The sequence below is a fragment of the Hemibagrus wyckioides genome, linkage group LG24 (genome assembly GCF_019097595.1).
Source record: "Hemibagrus wyckioides isolate EC202008001 linkage group LG24, SWU_Hwy_1.0, whole genome shotgun sequence".
Taxonomy (NCBI): domain Eukaryota; kingdom Metazoa; phylum Chordata; class Actinopteri; order Siluriformes; family Bagridae; genus Hemibagrus; species Hemibagrus wyckioides.
The window spans coordinates 19,275,003-19,296,490 of NC_080733.1; the positions used below are offsets into that span (position 1 = coordinate 19,275,003).

General features: G+C 40.8%; 3 protein-coding genes across 7 annotated transcripts in view; 2 read left to right on the plus strand and 1 right to left on the minus strand.

Moving 5' to 3' along the window:
* Positions 1-241: 241 nt before the first annotated feature.
* Positions 242-2,868, minus strand: polr2k (RNA polymerase II, I and III subunit K). The gene is made up of 4 exons (XM_058377231.1): positions 2,739-2,868; positions 2,415-2,477; positions 1,353-1,445; positions 242-410 (listed from the first exon to the last, which is right to left on the minus strand). The coding sequence occupies exons 2-4, from the start codon at positions 2,473-2,475 to the stop codon at positions 388-390; spliced, it is 177 nt and encodes a 58-aa protein (XP_058233214.1). The 5' UTR covers positions 2,476-2,477; positions 2,739-2,868; the 3' UTR covers positions 242-387.
* A 30-nt stretch (positions 2,869-2,898) lies between these two features.
* parp10 (poly(ADP-ribose) polymerase family member 10) lies at positions 2,899-13,399 on the plus strand. Of its 3 annotated transcripts, XM_058377180.1 has the most exons (13): positions 2,899-2,973; positions 3,116-3,196; positions 3,987-4,162; positions 4,262-4,504; positions 4,584-4,814; positions 6,055-7,076; positions 7,893-8,108; positions 8,863-8,989; positions 9,098-9,219; positions 10,088-10,883; positions 11,990-12,117; positions 12,318-12,489; positions 12,933-13,399. In XM_058377180.1, exons 3-13 carry the CDS (start codon positions 3,988-3,990, stop codon positions 13,229-13,231), a joined length of 3,531 nt encoding a protein of 1,176 aa, XP_058233163.1. In that variant the 5' UTR covers positions 2,899-2,973; positions 3,116-3,196; position 3,987; the 3' UTR covers positions 13,232-13,399. The 3 variants fall into 3 exon arrangements, with proteins under 3 accessions (XP_058233163.1, XP_058233164.1, XP_058233162.1); XM_058377181.1 differs by lacking the exon at positions 2,899-2,973 and having other exon boundaries at positions 2,980-3,196; XM_058377179.1 differs by lacking the exons at positions 2,899-2,973; positions 3,116-3,196 and having other exon boundaries at positions 3,959-4,162.
* A 2,072-nt stretch (positions 13,400-15,471) lies between these two features.
* cpsf1 (cleavage and polyadenylation specific factor 1) overlaps positions 15,472-21,488 on the plus strand; it is a 42,821-nt gene continuing 36,804 nt past the window's right edge. For 2 of the 3 annotated variants that reach the window (XM_058377156.1, XM_058377158.1), the window contains exons 1-2: positions 15,472-15,582; positions 16,296-16,506. In XM_058377156.1, coding sequence (XP_058233139.1) covers positions 16,363-16,506 — 144 coding nt within the window. In that variant the 5' untranslated portion in view covers positions 15,472-15,582; positions 16,296-16,362. The remainder of the gene's footprint in view (positions 15,583-16,295; positions 16,507-21,488) is intronic. The other variant, XM_058377157.1, reaches the window with a different exon arrangement.

The window sequence follows — 21,488 nt, forward strand, 5'->3', positions numbered from 1 at the left end:
AATGTTATCGCTGATTTTGTGTTAAACGTACATCGCAGAGTACAACAGCTCTCTGTAGGTGTGTGTTTGAGAGTGAAGGTGTAGTATTTAATAGATAGACGAGTTCTTCATACTTCACGTGTTGTAACGTGTAAAGCAGTAGACCGCCGTGTTAAAAGACGTGACTGATGCAATTTCCTCGTCCGTGTGTATAAATCCCAGAAGCCACCCAGGATTAATAAAGCAACAGTTTACAGAGAAGCAGGACGAAGTCTGGGCAGGGTCTTTAATACACAAAACTGTATTTAATCTTTTAACTTATTTACAATCTCAAACTGAAAAAACAGGAAAAAAACAAAAAAGAAGAAGGGTTTGAGCTCAGAGCAGGAAAATCTGTAGGGTTGGAGATCATCGGGCGTCGAACACGACCACTGGAAACCAGAGTTAAGGAATACACACATACATACTTATATATATATATATACATACATACACACACCTCCTTACATCAATGATTAACACACATCTTTACAGAAAACCTCATCTGTATCTGGGTGTCTGCTGTCACATACCTGTGAAGGAGCTGTTGTTATAGCAACAATAACAACAATATAAAGCTGCCAGCAGAGCTGATGTTAGAGCAGATTATATCTTCTGACCAATCAGAATCCTGCAGCCCTGTGGTGTTATTTTATTAACAAATACAAACCCTGTGGATTTGTTTGGAAACTCTTCCAGGACAGAAACACTGGTGTGGAGTTAACGCCCACTCAGAGCTCAGATCACACTGCACCACAGAGTAACTCCTGGAGTCAGAGAAACAGACAGGAGATCCTCACGAAGTCCAGCATGAAGTGACCCAAGCCACCAGAGAGAGAGAGAGAGAGACAGAGAGAGAGAGAGAAGAGCCGGACGTCAGGAGCCGAGGGAGAAGAACTCCTCCTACTCATTTATTATTATGATGATGTCGTCATGTTGTCGTTATGGTCACTGTGGGCGGAGCTAGAACATATGCAGATCGCCGATTGGTCAGATCACAGAATGGTTCTTTATAACACTAATAACAGAATAATACTAAATTATAATACTTTATAACAGAATGGTTCTTTATAACACTATCCATCTATCTATCTATCTATCTATCTATCTATCTATCCATCCATCTGCCAGTTTCAGAATCTCTCTAATATTCAGGACGTCCAAGGATCCGTTACAACTTTATTACACTCTCCTCTCTCGGCAGCTTCTGTATTTTCAGCAGAATCTCATTATTCACTAGTCTCCGCCCACACTGTAAACTCCGCCCACTTTAACGCTCAGGTGTGAGATAAAAGCCCGGGCTGGTGTTGAGTAATAAAGTGATAAAAGGATACATCTCTTGGTCCTCTTCTTGTACATGATCCTGTAGCCACACTCTCGGCAGCGGATCGGGTCTCGGGCCTTGATCTCGTTTTCTGTGTGACATTCTGAACAGGAAAAAAATGAAAATAAATCAGTCAACACATCTTTCAAACCCTGTCTCACCTCCTGAACTGGCATCTTCCACCAGACCCCCTGGTTGCTCTTTCTGGCTTTACTGGAGAGGAAGATAAAGCATCTAACCCCAGCTAAATGTCCTTTATTGTCCTTTGCATCCCTCCTGGCCAGGCATTCTCTTTTATTTATAAGTGGAAGGATGCCATCTTAACCCCTGGTGGCTCAGGGATATCATGCCCTGTTTGTCCAGGAGAAGGTTTATTGTTCAGGCTTGAAAGTTCTATATAAATGTATAGTTTAATCCCCCTTTGATTTGATTGGTTGGGTTTTCACCTGTGTATAGATTTCTTTGCACACAAATCCCAGACTTCCAGCTCCAGGTTTTGTTTTTCTCTTTTCCTACTTTAAATATGTCTGTTGTCCAGCCTCTCTTAGACAAGTAAGGCTGGCTTGGAGGATGGGGTAAGATGGGGGGTATAGGGGTGTGTATAAGGGGTTTATAAATCCACAGTGCCTTGAAACACACGCTAGATGTTTACCTTGTATGTTATGTCTCTGTTTAAAAATCAGTATAAAATATTGTCGAGAGAAACTTTACACGTGACTGGGCATAACGACTAGGGCCGATGACTGGGCATCGGACGACCTGGAGATTAAATACCGCATCTGAGTGCAGACGTAAAGGTAAAGAATGTGTTGTTCCCTTTAGGAAAAAGGTCTGAGCTTCTTTAAAGGGATAAAAAGGCACACACTGAAAAATTTAAAGAAATCAAATGTAAGTAAAGATTAAGGTAAGTTTCTGAAGTATTTGGCACAAGTACAGACAAAACCATCAGTGTGTATTAACACGAGGTGTGTGTGTGTGTGTGTGTGTGTGTGTGTGTGTGTGACGTGAGCAGATTTACATTTATTTATTTAATAATATAATTCATAATTCAACTTTATAACGATGACGTCACCTCCACAGATGTAGATCATGGGCTGCTGTTTAGGAGGCTGCATGTCCTTCTGGGGATCCATTTCTGAAAACAAAATGAAGAAAAATAAGTATAAGAATAAGTAAATAGTTTGGATTTAAATCAACCGACTAGTTAGCAAGCAAGCTATCACAAAAAAACTAGCAAGCTAGTTATTTAGCACGTTACCTAGCGTGCGCGTGCGAACTCTAAAATACCCGAGCGTATCGATTAAACTCAGCATTTATTGTCTATACTTTTTTTTTTATCATTTTAAACTAGTGAAGTAATAACAATAATAATTAAAAAACTAAACAGCTAGCTTACCAACAACAAACGTGCGTTCTGTCCGCGCTGTTTGTGAATACGCGTTCCGCGCATGCGCGCTATTCAACACGAGCTCTCAGCCGGCTAAACATTCCGCGCATGCGCCTTACTCCAGGATTTTTTTTTTCTTTTTTAATATTCAACACCAGCTCCAGCCGAACCGACAGAACATTCCGCGCATGCGCCCTACTCCAGGAACTTCAGTCGTCGATCAAAGATGACGTTGGCGCGTCAGGTGTAGTTTGGGGGAAATTTTTGTTTATTTCCGCGATTATAGAAATCAGAACAGAACTTGATTATCGCTCGATTTGTGAATTTAAACCGATTAACACGTTGATAAAAAATGTTAAATGTGGTATTATTTGCTGTGTTTTCAGCTGCGGTTCGAGAAGTAAAAAAAAACAACAGGAAGTAGGAGAGATTTTCGCGACATGATCTGAAGCAGAGCCGCGCTTCAGGTGAGACATTAAAGCTGAAAAACTTTATAAACTTCTTATTTCACCTCTTCACACTATGCTCCTGGGGTGTGTGTCTGTGTGGAGATCATTTATAAACTCTTAATACGCTGTTTATTCACACCCTGGTTAATCAGGCTGCATGGTTTCAGTTTCTGTTCAGGAGAAAGTGTTCAAAAAACTAATATGCCTAATCATCTGCACATCTAAATAAACACACACATCTATATATATACATATCCCTATAAATCTCTTAAGTGTTTATATAAAGTACAAGTCATGACTTCATGCTTATTCAGATACTTTAATGTGTCGTCGTTGTTGTTGTTGCGCTATAGAGCTGAATCTTTAGGGAGTGACGTCATCGGAGCAGGTCTGACCTGTACTCCTGTCTCATAAAACCTTTATCCGGTCATTACTGTGTGTTTATCTGTTAGTACGCCTATTTATCAGCATTCTGAATGAATATTATAATATATTATATAATATAATATATAATATCTGTGATCATTTTGTGGTGGATGAGATGATCAGAAAGTTCTAGAAACACTTCAGAAACTGAGGAGATGAAGAAGGAGAAGCTCTGGGTTGAAATGAAAATAATGTCACTTTCTTTAAGATTACTGCGGGTCAGTCCGGTCTTCTGTGGTCAGATGTTTGAAATCAGGTCACTGGCACTTTTAAAGTAATTACTTGAACTCAAAATCTAGTCAGCCATTACTTCTATACATTCTGGTTCTTGTTTGTGATGGACCGCTTTCATAGATATTGATAATTCCTCTCTGATGATCAGGATGGAGGATGAAACCCTGGAAGATCGCAGCGTGGAGGTCCTTCAGATCCCCGATAGTTTGGACGATGACCTGCTGTGGCTTTACTTTGAAAACAGGAGGCGGTCTGGAGGAGGGAACATCATTTCTCTGATCCGGACCGGAGACAGAGCCGTACTGGTGTTTGAAAGTGTTGAGGGTGAGACCCGGATATGGATCTGAGTGTTTTATTATATTTCTCATGCAGCAAAACAGAGCACTAGATGTGTGTGTGTGTGTGTGTGTGTGTGGGGACCAGTTGCGACGAGAGTCCTGCAGAAAGGTTCCCATCGCCTCAGTGATGCCCAACTGATCATACGCAAGAAACCCCCGAAGGATCATGGGAAGCTGGTCCTGCGTGGTCTCTCTCCCAGCACCAGTCGTGACCTTCTGGAGCTTTACGTGGATAATCTGACCGGGATCGAGTCTGACAACTACACCCTGTTTCAGTCTCCAGGGAAAGACCTGGTCCTCATCCACCTCCACCAGCCTGCAGCCGAGGGTGCGTAACACTGAGACTCCACTTCTTCTCATCCAGGGTAAACGTCTAGCCCCTTGGTGTTGACATTGTCTCTTTACAGATTACGAGAAGATGTGCAGTAAGGTCTCCAAGCGAGCACTGGATGGCGCAAGGCTAACTCTGGAGCAGGTGGAGTGCACAGACTCCATCATGGTGGGGAACCTGACCCCCGAGCTGAACGACGATCTGCTGACGCTGTACTTCGAGAGCATCCGCAGTGGGGGAGGAGAGGTGGTGGGCGTGAGCAGGATCTCACAACATCTCGCTAAGGTCTCCTTTAAAGATGTTCAGTGTAAGTTTCCCATGAACACCGTGGAAGACACAGCTTTTACTGTTAAACAGTGCAGAGCTCATTCACTACAGTATACTACACACAGACCACACCCACTACACACAGGCCACACCTACTGCAAACAGGCCACACCTACCACAAACAGGTCACACCTACCACAAAACGGTCACACTCACCACAAAAGGGTCACACCTACCACAAAAGGGTCACACCCACCACAAACAGGCCACACCCACCACAAACAGGACACACCCAGTAAAAGCAGGCCACACCCACTGCAAATAGGTCACACCTACCACAAACAGGCCATGCCCAGTGGAAACAGGGGACAACCAACATAAGCAGGTCACACCCAGAACAAGCAGGCCATACCCACCACAAGCAGGCCACACCTACCACAAGCAGGCCACACCAACAACAAACAGGTCACACTCACAACAAACAGGTCACACCTACCACAAACAGTAGGGCCACGCCCAGTACAAACAGGCCACTGTCGACAAAAAACAGGCCACACCCACCACCAACAGACCACCCCCACAACAAGCAAGCTGGCCACACCCACAACGAATAAGTCACATCCACCACAAACAGGTCACAGCCAACATAAACAGCTCACACCTACAACAAGCAGGCCACACCTACCACAAGCAGGCCACACCCACCACAAACAGATCACGCCCACCCCAAACAGGTCACGCCCACCACAAACAGGCCAAACCCAGAACAAACAGGTCACACTCACCTCAAATAGGTCACACCCACCAGAAATATTATTTAGTATTATTTATTTATTTCATTTTAAAATTTTAAACTTTGTAATTTTTATCCTATATTTCTGTAAATCTGCTTTGAGACAGTGTCCATGGTTAAAGTGCTGTATAAATAAATTGAATTGAAATTCAAATATACAGTGCACACTCACACTGGAACTCACACAGATGCCGCACCTACTGCACAGAGGTTACGTACATACATTACATAGAAGCCACACCCACAACACAGAAGCCACACCTCCTTCACTCTACCCACTACAAGGAAGCTGTGAAGGAAAGCCAGACGAGCGGGGGTAACTGGAACCACCCTGCTCATTACAATATTTGGCCATGCCCACTGAGACAGATCAGTTGCTGTTTGAGTTGCTGTGCTTTTTTTTAATTATGACACTTGTGGACTGTTTAATTGAGATGTGTGTAAAATATCTCCTCACCCTTTGTCCTGGGATGTTTTTCTTAAACAGCTGTGAACGTCATTCTTCAGAAGTCTCACAGGCTGGAGGAGACGGACCTGACGGTGGAACCTTATTATTCTTTCTTGCACTCAGAGGACGACTCCCCTCAGACGGGTTTACAGAACGGGACAGATCAGGGTGTGGATGATCAGATTAGCACCGTATCTCCTGTGAATGGCACACACTCTGATCTGATCAGCGCTGCATCATCTTCATTATCATCATCCCTCAGTCAGGAAGCTATGATTGTTGATCTCCAGGTGACTCCAGAACCTGTTGATATCCCACAGGTCCTTCAGCCTCCAGCTAAACCACAGCGCTCCATCTGCCATGTCTCCATCCCCGACCCCGTCAAACGCGAGCTGCTCACTCTCTGCGACATTCCTGAGAAGCTGAGAACGTCTCATCCTGGTTACGAGATCAGAGTCACGCAGAACAGCGTGGAGGTGGAAGGCCCCGCCCAAGACGGAGCCGAGAAACTGAAAGGCGAGGTGCTGGAGTTCCTGAGCGGCATGTCACAGGTCCACGTCACGGTCAGCGCTCTGAAAGCAGACTTCCTTCGGAGACAGGACGTCAGAGACAAGCTGACGGCCAAGCTGAAGGCCCAGGGGCTGCCCTGCTCCTACATGCTGAACGGGGCTGTGCTGATTTTATACTCCACCTCCATACAGATGGTCAACCAGGCATGTCAGGAGATAAAGGGTGCGGTCAGCGAGTTCATCCTGAACGTGGAGCCTGAGTACGAGTACATCATCTACTCTGAGGACTGGAAAACCTTCCTGATGAGACAGGGCACGTGCAACGCCGAAACCTCAGCTCAGGGGAACACCGTCTCCGTGGTGACGCTGAAGGAGGCGGAGTTGGAGGTGAAGGAGAACATCGCCCGGTTCCTCAGCACGCCCATTCAGAGGGAGAAAGTCCTCAGCATGCAGCCTGCCATGCTCATCTACATCCAGCTGCACCACCAACAGCTGCTCATGGACATGTCTGAGGTCATCATCTTCCCGCTGGACAGCGGAGACGGCCTGAGCGTGAGCTACATTTCATTTTAATCACTAAAAATCACCTAAAAAATACAATTAAATATAAAAAATAAAAATTAAGAATAAAAAAGTAAATAATTAACTAGAATTAAAAAAAAATTATTTGTTTATTTTCACTATTACATTTTTATTCCTTATCACTTCATTTAGTGTAAGGATAGAATAAATACCACAAATAATTAAAAATAAAATAAATAATAAAATAAAAAATTGTTTAAATACTTGTTATAATTATAATGAATTATAATATATTGTTTATAACGTTATAAATAATGTTACTAATTATTTTAATTATATATTATATCAAATATTATATATACCTATATTATAATACATTAAATTTTAAACATTTCATTTGTTTTTGTTAGGTTTTTATTACTTCAGCAATTCTATTTTATTAAAATTAATTGAAATAATTAATAATATGAACAATTAATGTTTTATTAATATTTCATGAATATATTTTTAATTAGTGCTTAACAATTCATATATTCTTGAAGAAATAAAATGTAAAAAAAATAAATAAATAATATAAATAAATTATTAATAAATAAACTAGTAAATAAATTATAAAAAAAAAATTACAATTAAAAAACAATTATACAAACTTTGTGGAAATGCCAATTATATAATTTAGAGTTTTGCATAATTGTTTTTAATTGTAAAAAAATATATATATAATAATTTATTTATTAGGATAAATGAATTTCCATTTGATAGGTTTTAGTATAATATTTATTTTATAGTCTAGTAAAATAAAATAAATTTTAATTTGTGTGTTTGTGTGTGAATGTTGCTGGACAGATCCAGGGAAACCCCACAGCAGTGCAGACGGCAGCGGAGGTTTTGTCCAGCGTGATCGACTCCACCTACACCAAGATCATTACGGTCAATCAGCCGGGCATCGCTCGCTTCCTGCGCCAGGACGAGGAGGGGCTCAGCATCCTGGGCGAGATGACCGCCAAGTTCCAGGTCTACATCAATCTTGAGCGGGTGCATTGGGAGCCCCTGGAGGAACAGGTAACCCATGAGACACACTGACTGGAGCACTCTTTCGTGTGTGTGTGTGTGTGTGTGTGCGCGACTTATTTATTTATTTTTATTTATTTGTTTGGTTGGTTGGTTTTATTCATTTATTTATTTGTTTGTTTGTTTGTTTGTTTTTAATTATGTATTTATTTTTTTATTTATTTTTATTTATTTTTATTTTTATTTATTTTTAATCTATTTATTTTTATTTATTTATCTATTTATTTTTATTTATTTGTTTGTTTTTATTCATTTGTTTATTTTAAATATTTGTTTATTTGTTTATTTTTAATTAATTATTTATTTGTTTATTTTTAATTATTTATTTTAATTGTTTTCTATTATTTATTTATTTATCTATTTATTTATTATTAATTATTTCGTTTTATTTATTTATTTATTTTGTAAAGGAAACCTAGATGTCGTGATTTATTTGGTCGATAAATATTTCTGAATTTCTAGAGCAAAAAAATTGCACATTGTTTAGAAAACACTAAATTGGTGAAAAATGAGAGAGAGAGAGAGAGAGAGAGAGGAATATTATGTGAATATGTGGGTACTTTTCATTTGCAACACAGAATTCCCAGAAGAAAAATGTGTGTTAAAAATGTTTTTTGTTCTTTAAGTAAATAAGAAAAGGATGAGCTTTGTCTCCACTCGTTTTTTGGAACTTCCACAACGCTGGAAACTCTGGCAGGAGCAACAGTCGATTAAAGTGAGTAATTAAAACCTGTGGGTTTTTCAGGACATCTTCGCTCTGGCATGGAAAATGATGTCGAGTCAGAACTTTGCGAGGAGCTCCTCAGTTCAGCATGTAGAAGATCCCAGGGCCGGTGCTCCTCCTTCTGCTGCGGCTGATAAAGACACCTCAGGTTCCTGTCTCTTTACCTTCCTCCATCTCTTCTCTTCTCACCTGATTCTGCTCTGATGAGCTCTAACCAGCCAAACATCTCCCATCTTCTCATCTCCCATCTTCTCAGCTCGACTAGAAGAAGCTAAGAAGATCTTGTGTTTGCTGGAGAGTGATCGTTCTCACATGGCAGCAGCAGCAGAGGAGGAGGAAATGGATCTGTACTCAGCTCCCGCTTCCTCAGGAGAACAGGTAAAATCCAGGAGAAGGTTCTCCTCCAGACATATAAAAAGTGAGGTAAGAGGAAACCTGGACAACAGAGACAACAGATGAGATAATAAGGTAATTTCCAGGTAATAGCTCAGTCTTCCTCAGTGAGATGTCTTCTGGGTGATGGAATAATGAGATATTTTCTAGACAAGACAAAGGAAATCTAGATGACGAGAAGTATCTTAAGATATTTTGAGATAATGAGATATTTTCGTGATAATTAGGAAATGAGATATTTTGAGATAATCCAATATTTTTACCTGATGATGAGATCAGTATTAAGCAATTTTCTAGACAGATATTTCTAAATAGGAGATATTTTGAGATAATGAGATATTTTTTAGATAAGGAGGAAATGAGGAATGAGATGTTTTAATATCATTATTATATAATGAGGAAATGAGATTTTTCTAAATAATGAGATATTTTCTAGATAAGGAGGAAATTAGATATTATGAGAATTATATTTTTGAGATAATTAACTATTTTTACCTGATGAGATCAGTAAAAAGCAATTTTCTATACAATTATATATTTCTGGGTAGGAGATATTTTGAGATAATGAGATATTTTCTAGATAAGGAGGAAATGAGATATTTTGAAATAATGAGATTTTCTAGATAAGAAGGAAATGAGATATTTTGAGATAATTGAATATTTACTTGATGATGATGAGATCAGTAACAAGCAATTTTCTAGACAGTTAGATATTTCTGGGAAATGAGATGAAATACTCTCTAAGTAATTCGAGATAAAGTGTATCTTTCCTGCAGTTCTTTGTAGGTCATGTATCAGAGGTCTGTGATATGCCTCAGGGTCCTAAAAGCAGCAGGTTGTTGTCTTCCTTTAGATGGAAACCCAGGACTCGCTTAAAGCTGAGAGTCAGCAGGAAGACATGGTCAGTCTGGATGAGGACGCTTCTCTGTCTCTGGCCATCCAGATGTCCATGGAGGACAGTCAGAACCCAGAGCTGCTGGCCGAAGAGGAGCTGCAGAAGGTCCTCCAGCTCTCCAAAGACGAGGCGACGTCCATGGACGAGGGCCGCGAGGTGGTGAAGGTGGTGGACGTGTCTTTTAAGGAGTCCATCAGCTCGGCCAACGTGGCGCAGATCGAGGTGTTTGCGTGTTACACCCATGACCTGGTGCGCGTCGACATCGCCCTGGGGAAGAAGGTGGGTCTGAGGCAGTGCGAGGAGAAGCTGCAGCACACAAGCTTCAGGAAGCTGTCGGGTTTTCACCGCCGCTGCCTGGACCTCATCAAGAGGAAGCACGGTGTGGAGATCCAGGTCCAGGGAACCACGGCCGTAGTCACGGGGTTCAAGAACTACGTGACCGAAGCGCTGCAAGATCTGAACGAGCTGCTGGAGAGAGCTTCAGGAAGCACCACGGACGCCGAGATCCTGAAGACCGTGCAGTGGGCGTGGCACGACCGAGAGCGCTCTGTGGTGACGCCGTACTCGCCTGAGGCCACGGTCTTCATCGAAAACGCCTGGAGGATCAAACAGAACAAACTGGACATCCTGTTCAACAACCAGCCCTACACCATCGACTTTACCAAGATGCAGGAGTTCAGCGTGTCGTCTGGACGATCCGTGCCCATTTCACGCAAACTCATCAGCTCTGCTGACCTCTACACAGAATTCCAAGGTTGGGATCAGAGTCGGGAACGTTCTCGCTGTTTCTTTATGTCCTCCTAACACTCTGGCTCTAGAGGAAGAGATAAGTGTAATATATATAAATACAGCCTCAAGTAGCGATTCTTGGGGTCCAAGCACTTTGATCCCATGTAGAAAACCTGTTGGTTAGTGGTGGAGCTTAACACCTTAATACCCATCTTAACTCCATAATACCCATCTTAACTCCTTAATACCCGTCTTAACTCCATAATACCCGTCTTAACTCCTTAACACCCGTCTTAACTCCTTAACACCCGTTTTAACACCTTAACACCCGTCTTAACACCTTAACACCCGTCTTAACACCTTAATACCTGTCTTAACACCTTAATACCTGTCTTAACACCTTAACACCCGTCTTAACACCTTAATACCTGTCTTAACAGCTTAACACCCGTCTTAACACCCGTCTTAACACCTTAACACCCGTCTTAACACCTTAACACCCGTCTTAACACCTTAACACCCGTCTTAACGCCTTAACACCCGTCTTAACGCCTTAACACCCGTCTTAACGCCTTAACACCCGTCTTAACGCCTTAACACCCGTCTTAACGCCTTAACACCCGTCTTAACGCCTTAACACCCGTCTTAACGCCTTAACACCCGTCTTAACGCCTTAATACCCGTCTTAACACCTTAACACCCGTCTTAACACCTTAACACCCGTCTTAACACCTTAACACCCGTCTTAACTCCTTAATACCTGTCTTAACGCCTTAACACCCGTCTTAACACCTTAACACCCGTCTTAACTCCTTAATACCCGTCTTAACACCTTAACACCCGTCTTAACACCTTAACACCCGTCTTAACACCTTAACACCCGTCTTAACACCTTAATACCTGTCTTAACGCCTTAAGCCAAAAATCAAACCCCACCAAGTTTAAGGTTTTTGTCTGGAATCTTCCGGTACAGGAGTTAGCAGAAACAGGCTGTACTGTAGCGCCCCCTAGTGCCCACTTTATTATGACATCACATCCTGCTCATTCTTCACGTTATTCTGATTGAATTCTGTGTAAGTTGTGTGGTCAGGTGGATGACCGTTAAAGGTCCATATCTCTTTGATCTTTCAGATGATTACAGTCTGCTGTCAGACATTCCGGACGCCACGAGACTTGAGAAGGAATCTGAGGAGTATAAGGAAGTGGCTGCGGAATTCTTCAGCAGCCTCACTGACAAGAGCAACGTCCAGATCATCCAGGTGAAGCAGATCTCTTTACATTTCCTCTAGAAACCTTAGAGTGGAGCTGTTACCATAGAAACCATAAACCTGAGCTACTGAAAGAATGAATGGTCAGCTGACAGGTCAGAGTGGAGAATGGTCAGCTGACCGGTCGCTCAGAGGTGTGGTGCGAGTGAAGGTATTTAATCATCTCATGTCTGGTGTTAACCTGTGTGCAGGTGGAGAAGCTGACCAACCGGCTGCTGTACAGTCAGTACCTGCTGAAGAAGGCGGACATGGAGCAGAAGGTTCGGGGAGATGTGGAGCGGACGCTGTATCACGGCACCAGCGAGAGCAGCGTGAAGGAGATCTGCATCCACGGCTTCAACAGGAGCTTCTGCGGCAAAAACGGTAACATGCTGAGCTTCACCTGAGCTAAACCTGAGCTATACCTGAGCTCTACCTGAGCTCTACCTGAGCTTTATCTGAGCTTTATCTGACCTTTATCTGACCTTCACCTGAGCTCCACATGAGCTCTACCTGAGCTTTATCTGAGCTCCACCTGAGCTCCACATTTATTTCAAATAAAAATCTATTTTCTTCTTCAGAACTTAGCGTAGGTGAGATTAATGAGCTCCACCTGAACTCCACCTGAGCTCCTTAATCTCACCTACGCTAAGTTCTGAAGAAGGAAATAGATTTTTATTTGAAATAAATGTTGAATGTTGAACATTTTGCTCGTCTGTAAGTGAGACACGCCTCTGTTTTGGATAATCCCCGCCCCCTGTGTGTAGTTCTGCTGTGTAGTGTATAATCCTAGTGAGTGTGTGTTACAGTTTTCTCTCTCCACACAGCCACGGCGTTCGGACAGGGCGTGTACTTCGCCGTGAAATCCTCCTACTCCATCTCGGACACCTACTCTCCGCACAACGCCGACGGACACAAGTTCATCTTCGTGGCCAGAGTCCTGACGGGAGAGTTCACACAGGGCAAGCACGACATGAGGACGGCGCCGCTCAGAGAGGGCTCGGACATCCCCATGCGCTTCCACAGCGTGGTGGACGTGGTCAGGGATCCCAATGTCTTCGTCATCTTCAACGACACCCAGGCATATCCACAGTACCTCATCACCTGCACCAAGACTCCCGAGTGACGCCCAAACGCCTCCTCCTCCTCCAGATCTTTCCTTTCTGACCCACACCTACATGTTAATCTGACCTTTAACGTCCGACACACGCAAAATCGCCCCAGTCTCATTAATCAGTGGACACTAAAGACTGTATTACTTCACTGAGACAAACCAATAAAGGCTTTAAAATGAGTGTGTGTGTGTCTCTGTGTCTGTGTGTGTGTCTCTGTGTGTGTGTGTGTGTGTGTGTGTCTGTCTGTCTGTCTGTGTGTGTGTCTGTCTGTCTGTGTGTCTGTCTGTGTGTGTGTGTGTGTGTGTGTCTCTGTATGTGTGTATGTTTCATCTGGTTTTCTCACATTAACAAAGATGCTTTTCATACATTACAGGGTGCAGTTCCATGTGCTTTATAAAGCAAAAATATATTTTAAAAAATTAAATAAAGCGAGAAAAAAAATAAAAATAAAATTAGAAATGTTTCAAAAAATATTAATAAGTTTTATTAGTGAATTAATAATGGTTATAAAGTAAATAAGTCATTAATATTAAAGTTTTCATGAATATATTTTTAAACACTGACAGATACTATTTATTTATTTGTAATTAATAAATGAATGAATAAATGAATAAAGAAAAATAAATAAGAAAATTAGAAGTTCTGAAATAAACACTTGAAATAAACACTTCAAAAATATTAATAAATATTAATTGTAAATATAATAATGTCATTAAGTCATTAAGATTCAAATATTTATAAATATTAAACACTGATATTTATTTATCTGTATTTATTAAATAAATAAATGAGTAGATATGGATAGAGAAAAATAAATAAAAGAATTAGAAATTCTAAAATAAATACTTAAAAAAATGAATAATTATTATTAGTAAATTTAATGAAAAATAAAGTAAAAATAAAATGAGAAATTCTAAAACAAATACTTCAGGTGAGAGATTCCTGGATTAGATTCATGATTAAAAACAGACGTGAAGTAATAATGACTTTTACGACACGTGATAAATAAAACGCACGAGCTCCTGATAAAACTCCTCATGGGCAGATTTAATTAATAAATTAATCACCATAAACAAATGAACAAAAAAAATACTCACAGAGGGTGGATATATTTTACGTGCTGAAAAACACTGTTTTTTATAAATATTGGCACCCACACACACACACACTCTCCTGGGATCTGAGACCTGGGATAAAATCTCACTCAGAGAGAGTTTTTAATAAAGTTCCACCCTGAAACCTGAGAGGTTGGTGCTGATGTTCTGTTGTGACTTTGTGTAGATTTGTGTAGGTTTGGGTTTTTGTTGAACTTTTTTGTAACTGAAGCCTGAAAAACTTCTTCAGAGCATGGAAATCCACGTCTCAGTATCATCTGCTTCCTCTTACTGTCTCATCATCAGCTCCTTTTCATCACCAGACAGAACGCTCAGGTTTCATCAGCACTGTCCAGGCAAGAGAAGAGATCTATTACAGAATTTTATGTTTTACTGGATGATTAGTGACCTGAACGTGATGAATATATTTTTAACAAGTTACATGTTTATGTTCATCACCTGACTACAGGTCAACAGCAATCTGCCGGCCTATAAAAATAAATAAATAAATAGATAGATAGATAAATAAACAAATAAATTTAATATAATAATAATAATAATAATAATAATAATAATAATAATTTTTTTTTAACAAGTTCCATGTTTATGTTCTTCAACTGACTGCAGGTCAACAGTGATCTGCCAGCCTATAAAAATAAATAAATAGATAGATAAATAAATACATAAATAAATAGATAAATAGATTGATTAATTAAATAAATAAATAAATAAATAAATAAATAAATAAATAAATAAATTTAATAATAATAATAATAATAATAATAATAATAATAATAATAATAATAATTTTTCAAGGTGAACAATGAAGAAGGGAATTTCCACATTTGTGACCTGACCAAAGAGTTCCTTGTGTTTCTTTTATTTTCTTTCATATTTAATTGAAATATTGGAGATATTTTGTGTTCTTCTCCACTTCTTATACACTGAACTTCTGTTTTTATTTTTTTAGTTTATTTTGCAGTTCGTCAAGAAAATGAAACGACAAAATTATAGTTTGACCTCGAAACACAAGGAAAACACGATGAAAACGAAATGTTTTGAATAAATAAAGAAACGACAGACAGTTTCTTTTTTAATTTAAATTATAATTTTAGTTTTAAACAGAGGGTGTTTAGGCTTCCGGAACCCTTGTGTACTGAGGTCGTCTTTGACTCCGGACATTTATCGGCGCTGCACCGTCGAATGGACCGGGCAACAACATTGGTGCTAGCTAGCTCACCGAGGCTAGCGCTGAATTTTTATTTTAGGTAAATTAATTACTGATTAATTTTGTGAGAAAATATTGAAGTGTTAATTGTAAAAAGTGGGGTGTGTTTATGAAGCGGAGTGAGGGAAAAAAGTAGAATACGGATTATCAGGAATATTAGCAATAAAACCTCACGTTAGCATGTTAGCATGTTAGCTGTCGGATAGCAACGAATGCAAATTATTATCATTATTATTATTATTATTATTATTATGAATGAACAGGTTGTGTATTATATTTCTGTTAAAGCTTTGGATAAAATGTAAATATTTTACATCCGTTTTAATGCTAAAAGTCCTACAGCTAGCTGGCTGTGTCTCAAATGGCCCTAAGTGGATGTAGTGCCCTTCATTATAGAGCAGACTTGTTATTGGACATCTAGTGCACTACAAAGGATGCTTAGTCCAGTATGTGACACTACATCTAGTTCACTTGTGTAGGGAATAAGAAGTTATCTCCATACTGGCTTACTGTTGTGATTTCTAGTGCACTACATAGGGTGCAGGATCTGTTTGTAGTGAGCACAAAGTGCACTAGATAGGGCACAGATTTATTTTATTACGCTAGACATTCTACCCTGTCTAGTGCACTGGATCCTAAATGTCTCTTAGTGTTTAAGGATTGAATGTAGTGTAATGAATAATGAGAGGTTTGGGACTGAGCCGATCCGTGCATGCTCTTAGATAAGTTGTGTGTGTGTGTGTGTGTGTAAAGGGAGTGATTTGGGAGTGGTCCCGTTCTTCCTCACTCCTCCAGGTTGTGAGGTGGCGGAGGCGTCAGGATGTATGCGGTGTTCCGTCAGGCTCATCACCCCACTGCTGTGGAGTTCTCCGTCTACTGTAACTTCATCTCCAGCCAGGAGAAGAACCTAGTGGTGGCAGGAACCTCGCAGCTCTACGTCTACAGGATCATCTACGATTATGAGGTTATAGTGCCACTCTTCATCGTATTCATCATCATCATCACTCACACTCATCATCATCACTCACACTCATCATTCACTCACACTCATCATCATCACTCACACCCATCATCATCATCATCACTCACACTCATCATCATCATCATCATCATCACTCACACTCATCATCATCATCATCATCACTCACACTCATCATCATCATCATCATCACTCACACCCATCATCATCATCATCACTCACACCCATCATCATCATCATCATCACTCACACCCATCATCATCACTCACACCCATCATCATCATCATCATCATCACTCACACTCATCATCATCATCATCACTCACACTCATCATCATCATCACTCACACCCATCATCATCATCATCATCACTCACACCCATCATCATCATCATCATCACTCACACTCATCATCATCATCATCATCACTCACACCCATCATCATCATCATCACTCACACCCATCATCATCATCATCATCATCACTCACACCCATCATCATCATCATCATTCACTCACACTCATCATCATCATCATCACTCACACCCATCATCATCATCATCACTCACACTCATCATCATCATCATCATCATCACTCACACCCATCATCATCATCATCATCACTCACACCCATCATCATCATCATCATCATCATCACTCACACTCATCATCATCATCATCATCATCACTCACACCCATCATCATCATCATCATCATCACTCACACCCATCATCATCATCATCATCACTCACACCCATCATCATCATCATCACTCACACCCATCATCATCATCATCATCACTCACACTCATCATCATCATCATCATCACTCACACCCATCATCATCATCATCATCACTCACACCCATCATCATCATCACTCACACTCATCATCATCATCATCATCACTCACTCATCATCATCATCATCATCCATCATCATCACTCATCACTCATCATCATCATCATCATCATCACTCATCAACATCATCATCACTCAACACCCATCATCATCATCATCATCACACATCATCATCATCAACAACATCGCTCACACTCATCATCATCATCATCATCATCACTCACACTCATCATCATCATCATCATCACTCACACCCATCATCATCATCATCACTCACACCCATCATCATCATCATCACTCACACCCATCATCATCATCATCACTCACACCCATCATCATCATCATCACTCACACCCATCATCATCATCATCATCACTCACACCCATCATCATCATCATCATCACTCACACCCATCATCATCATCATCACTCACACCCATCATCATCATCATCACTCACACCCATCATCATCATCATCACTCACACCCATCATCATCATCATCACTCACACCCATCATCATCATCATCACTCACACCCATCATCATCATCATCACTCACACTCATCATCATCATCATCACTCACACCCATCATCATCATCATCACTCACACCCATCATCATCATCATCACTCACACCCATCATCATCATCATCACTCATCATCATCACTCACACTCATCATCATCATCACTCATCATCATCATCATCACTCACACTCATCATCATCATCACTCACACTCATCATCATCATCATCACTCACACTCATCATCATCATCATCACTCACACTCATCATCATCATCACTCACACTCATCATCATCATCATCACTCATCATCATCATCATCACTCACACTCATCATCATCATCATCACTCATCATCATCATCATCATTCACTCACACTCATCATCACTCACACCCATCATCATCATCATCACTCACACCCATCATCATCATCATCATCACTCACACCCATCATCATCATCATCATCACTCACACTCATCATCATCATCATCACTCACACCCATCATCATCATCATCACTCACACCCATCATCATCATCATCACTCACACCCATCATCATCATCATCACTCACACCCATCATCATCATCACTCACTCACATCCCATCATCATCATCATCACTCACACCCATCATCATCATCATCACTCACACCCATCATCATCATCATCACTCACACCCATCATCATCATCATCACTCACACCCATCATCATCATCATCACTCACACCCATCATCATCATCATCACTCACACCCATCATCATCATCATCATCACTCACACCCATCATCATCATCATCATCATCATCACTCACACCCATCATCATCATCATCATCACTCACACCCATCATCATCATCATCACTCACACCCATCATCATCATCATCATCATCATCACTCACACCCATCATCATCATCATCATCACTCACACCCATCATCATCATCATCACTCACACCCATCATCATCATCATCACTCACACTCATCATCATCATCACTCACACCCATCATCATCATCATCACTCACACCCATCATCATCATCATCATCATCATCACTCACACTCATCATCATCACTCACACCCATCATCATCATCATCACTCACACCCATCATCATCATCATCATCACTCACACCCATCATCATCATCATCACTCACACCCATCATCATCATCATCACTCACACTCATCATCATCATCATCATCACTCACACCCATCATCATCATCATCATCACTCACACCCATCATCATCATCATCATCATCACTCACACCCATCATCATCATCATCACTCACACCCATCATCATCATCATCACTCACACCCATCATCATCATCATCACTCACACCCATCATCATCATCATCACTCACACCCATCATCATCATCATCACTCACACCCATCATCATCATCATCACTCACACCCATCATCATCATCATCACTCACACCCATCATCATCATCATCACTCACACCCATCATCATCATCATCATCACTCACACCCATCATCATCATCATCACTCACACCCATCATCATCATCATCATCATCATCACTCATCATCATCATCATCACTCATCATCATCATCACTCACACTCATCATCATCATCATCACTCATCATCATCATCACTCACACTCATCATCATCATCACTCACACCCATCATCATCATCATCATCATCATCACTCATCATCATCATCATCACTCACACTCATCATCATCATCACTCACACCCATCATCATCATCATCACTCACACCCATCATCATCATCATCACTCACACCCATCATCATCATCATTCACTCACACCCATCATCATCATCATTCACTCACACCCATCATCATCATCATTCACTCACACCCATCATCATCATCATTCACTCACACTCATCATCATCATCATCATCATCATCATCACTCACACCCATCATCATCATCACATCATCACTCATCATCATCATCATCATCATCACTCATCACTCATCATCACTCACACTCATCATCATCATCATCATCATCATCATCATTCACTCACACCCATCATCATCATCATCACTCACACTCATCATTCACTCACACCCATCATCATCACTCACACCCATCATCATCATCATCATCATCATCATCACTCACACTCATCATCATCATCATCATCACTCACACCCATCATCATCATCATCACTCACACTCATCATCATCATCATCATCACTCACACTCATCATCATCATCATCACTCATACCCATCATCATCATCATCATTCACTCACACCCATCATCATCATCATCATCATCATCATCATCACTCACACCCATCATCATCATCATCATCATCATCATCATCATCATCATCACTCACACCCATCATCATCATCATCATCACTCACACTCATCATCATCATCACTCACACTCATCATCATCATCATCATCATCATCATCATCATCATTCACTCACACCCATCATCATCATCATCATCATCATCATCATCACTCACACTCATCATCATCATCATCACTCACACTCATCATCATCATCATCATCATCATCACTCACACCCATCATCATCATCATCATCATCACTCACACCCATCATCATCATCATCACTCACACCCATCATCATCATCATCATTCACTCACACCCATCATCATCATCATCATCATCATCATCATCATCACTCACACCCATCATCATCATCATTCACTCACACTCATCATCATCATCATCATCATCATCACTCACACCCATCATCATCATCATCATCATCACTCACACCCATCATCATCATCATCATCACTCACACCCATCATCATCATCATCATCACTCACACCCATCATCATCATCATCATCACTCACACCCATCATCATCATCATCACTCACACCCATCATCATCATCATCACTCACACCCATCATCATCATCATCACTCACACCCATCATCATCATCATCAACACTCACACCTCATCATCATCATCATCACTCACACCCACATCATCATCATCATCATCATCATCTCACCCATCATCATCATCATCATCACTCACACCCATCATCATCATCATCACTCACACCCATCATCATCATCATCATCATCACTCACACCCATCATCATCATCATCATCATCACTCACACCCATCATCATCATCATCATCATCATCATCATCACTCACACCCATCATCATCATCATCATCATCATCATCACTCACACCCATCATCATCATCATCACTCACACCCATCATCATCATCATCACTCACACCCATCATCATCATCATCACTCACACCCATCATCATCATCATCATCACTCACACTCATCATCATCATCATCACTCACACCCATCATCATCATCACTCACACTCATCATCATCATCATCATCATCACTCACACCCATCATCATCATCATCATCATCATCACTCACACTCATCATCATCATCATCATCATCACTCACACCCATCATCATCATCATCACTCACACCCATCATCATCATCATCACTCACACCCATCATCATCATCATCACTCACACCCATCATCATCATCATCATCACTCACACTCATCATCATCATCATCACTCACACCCATCATC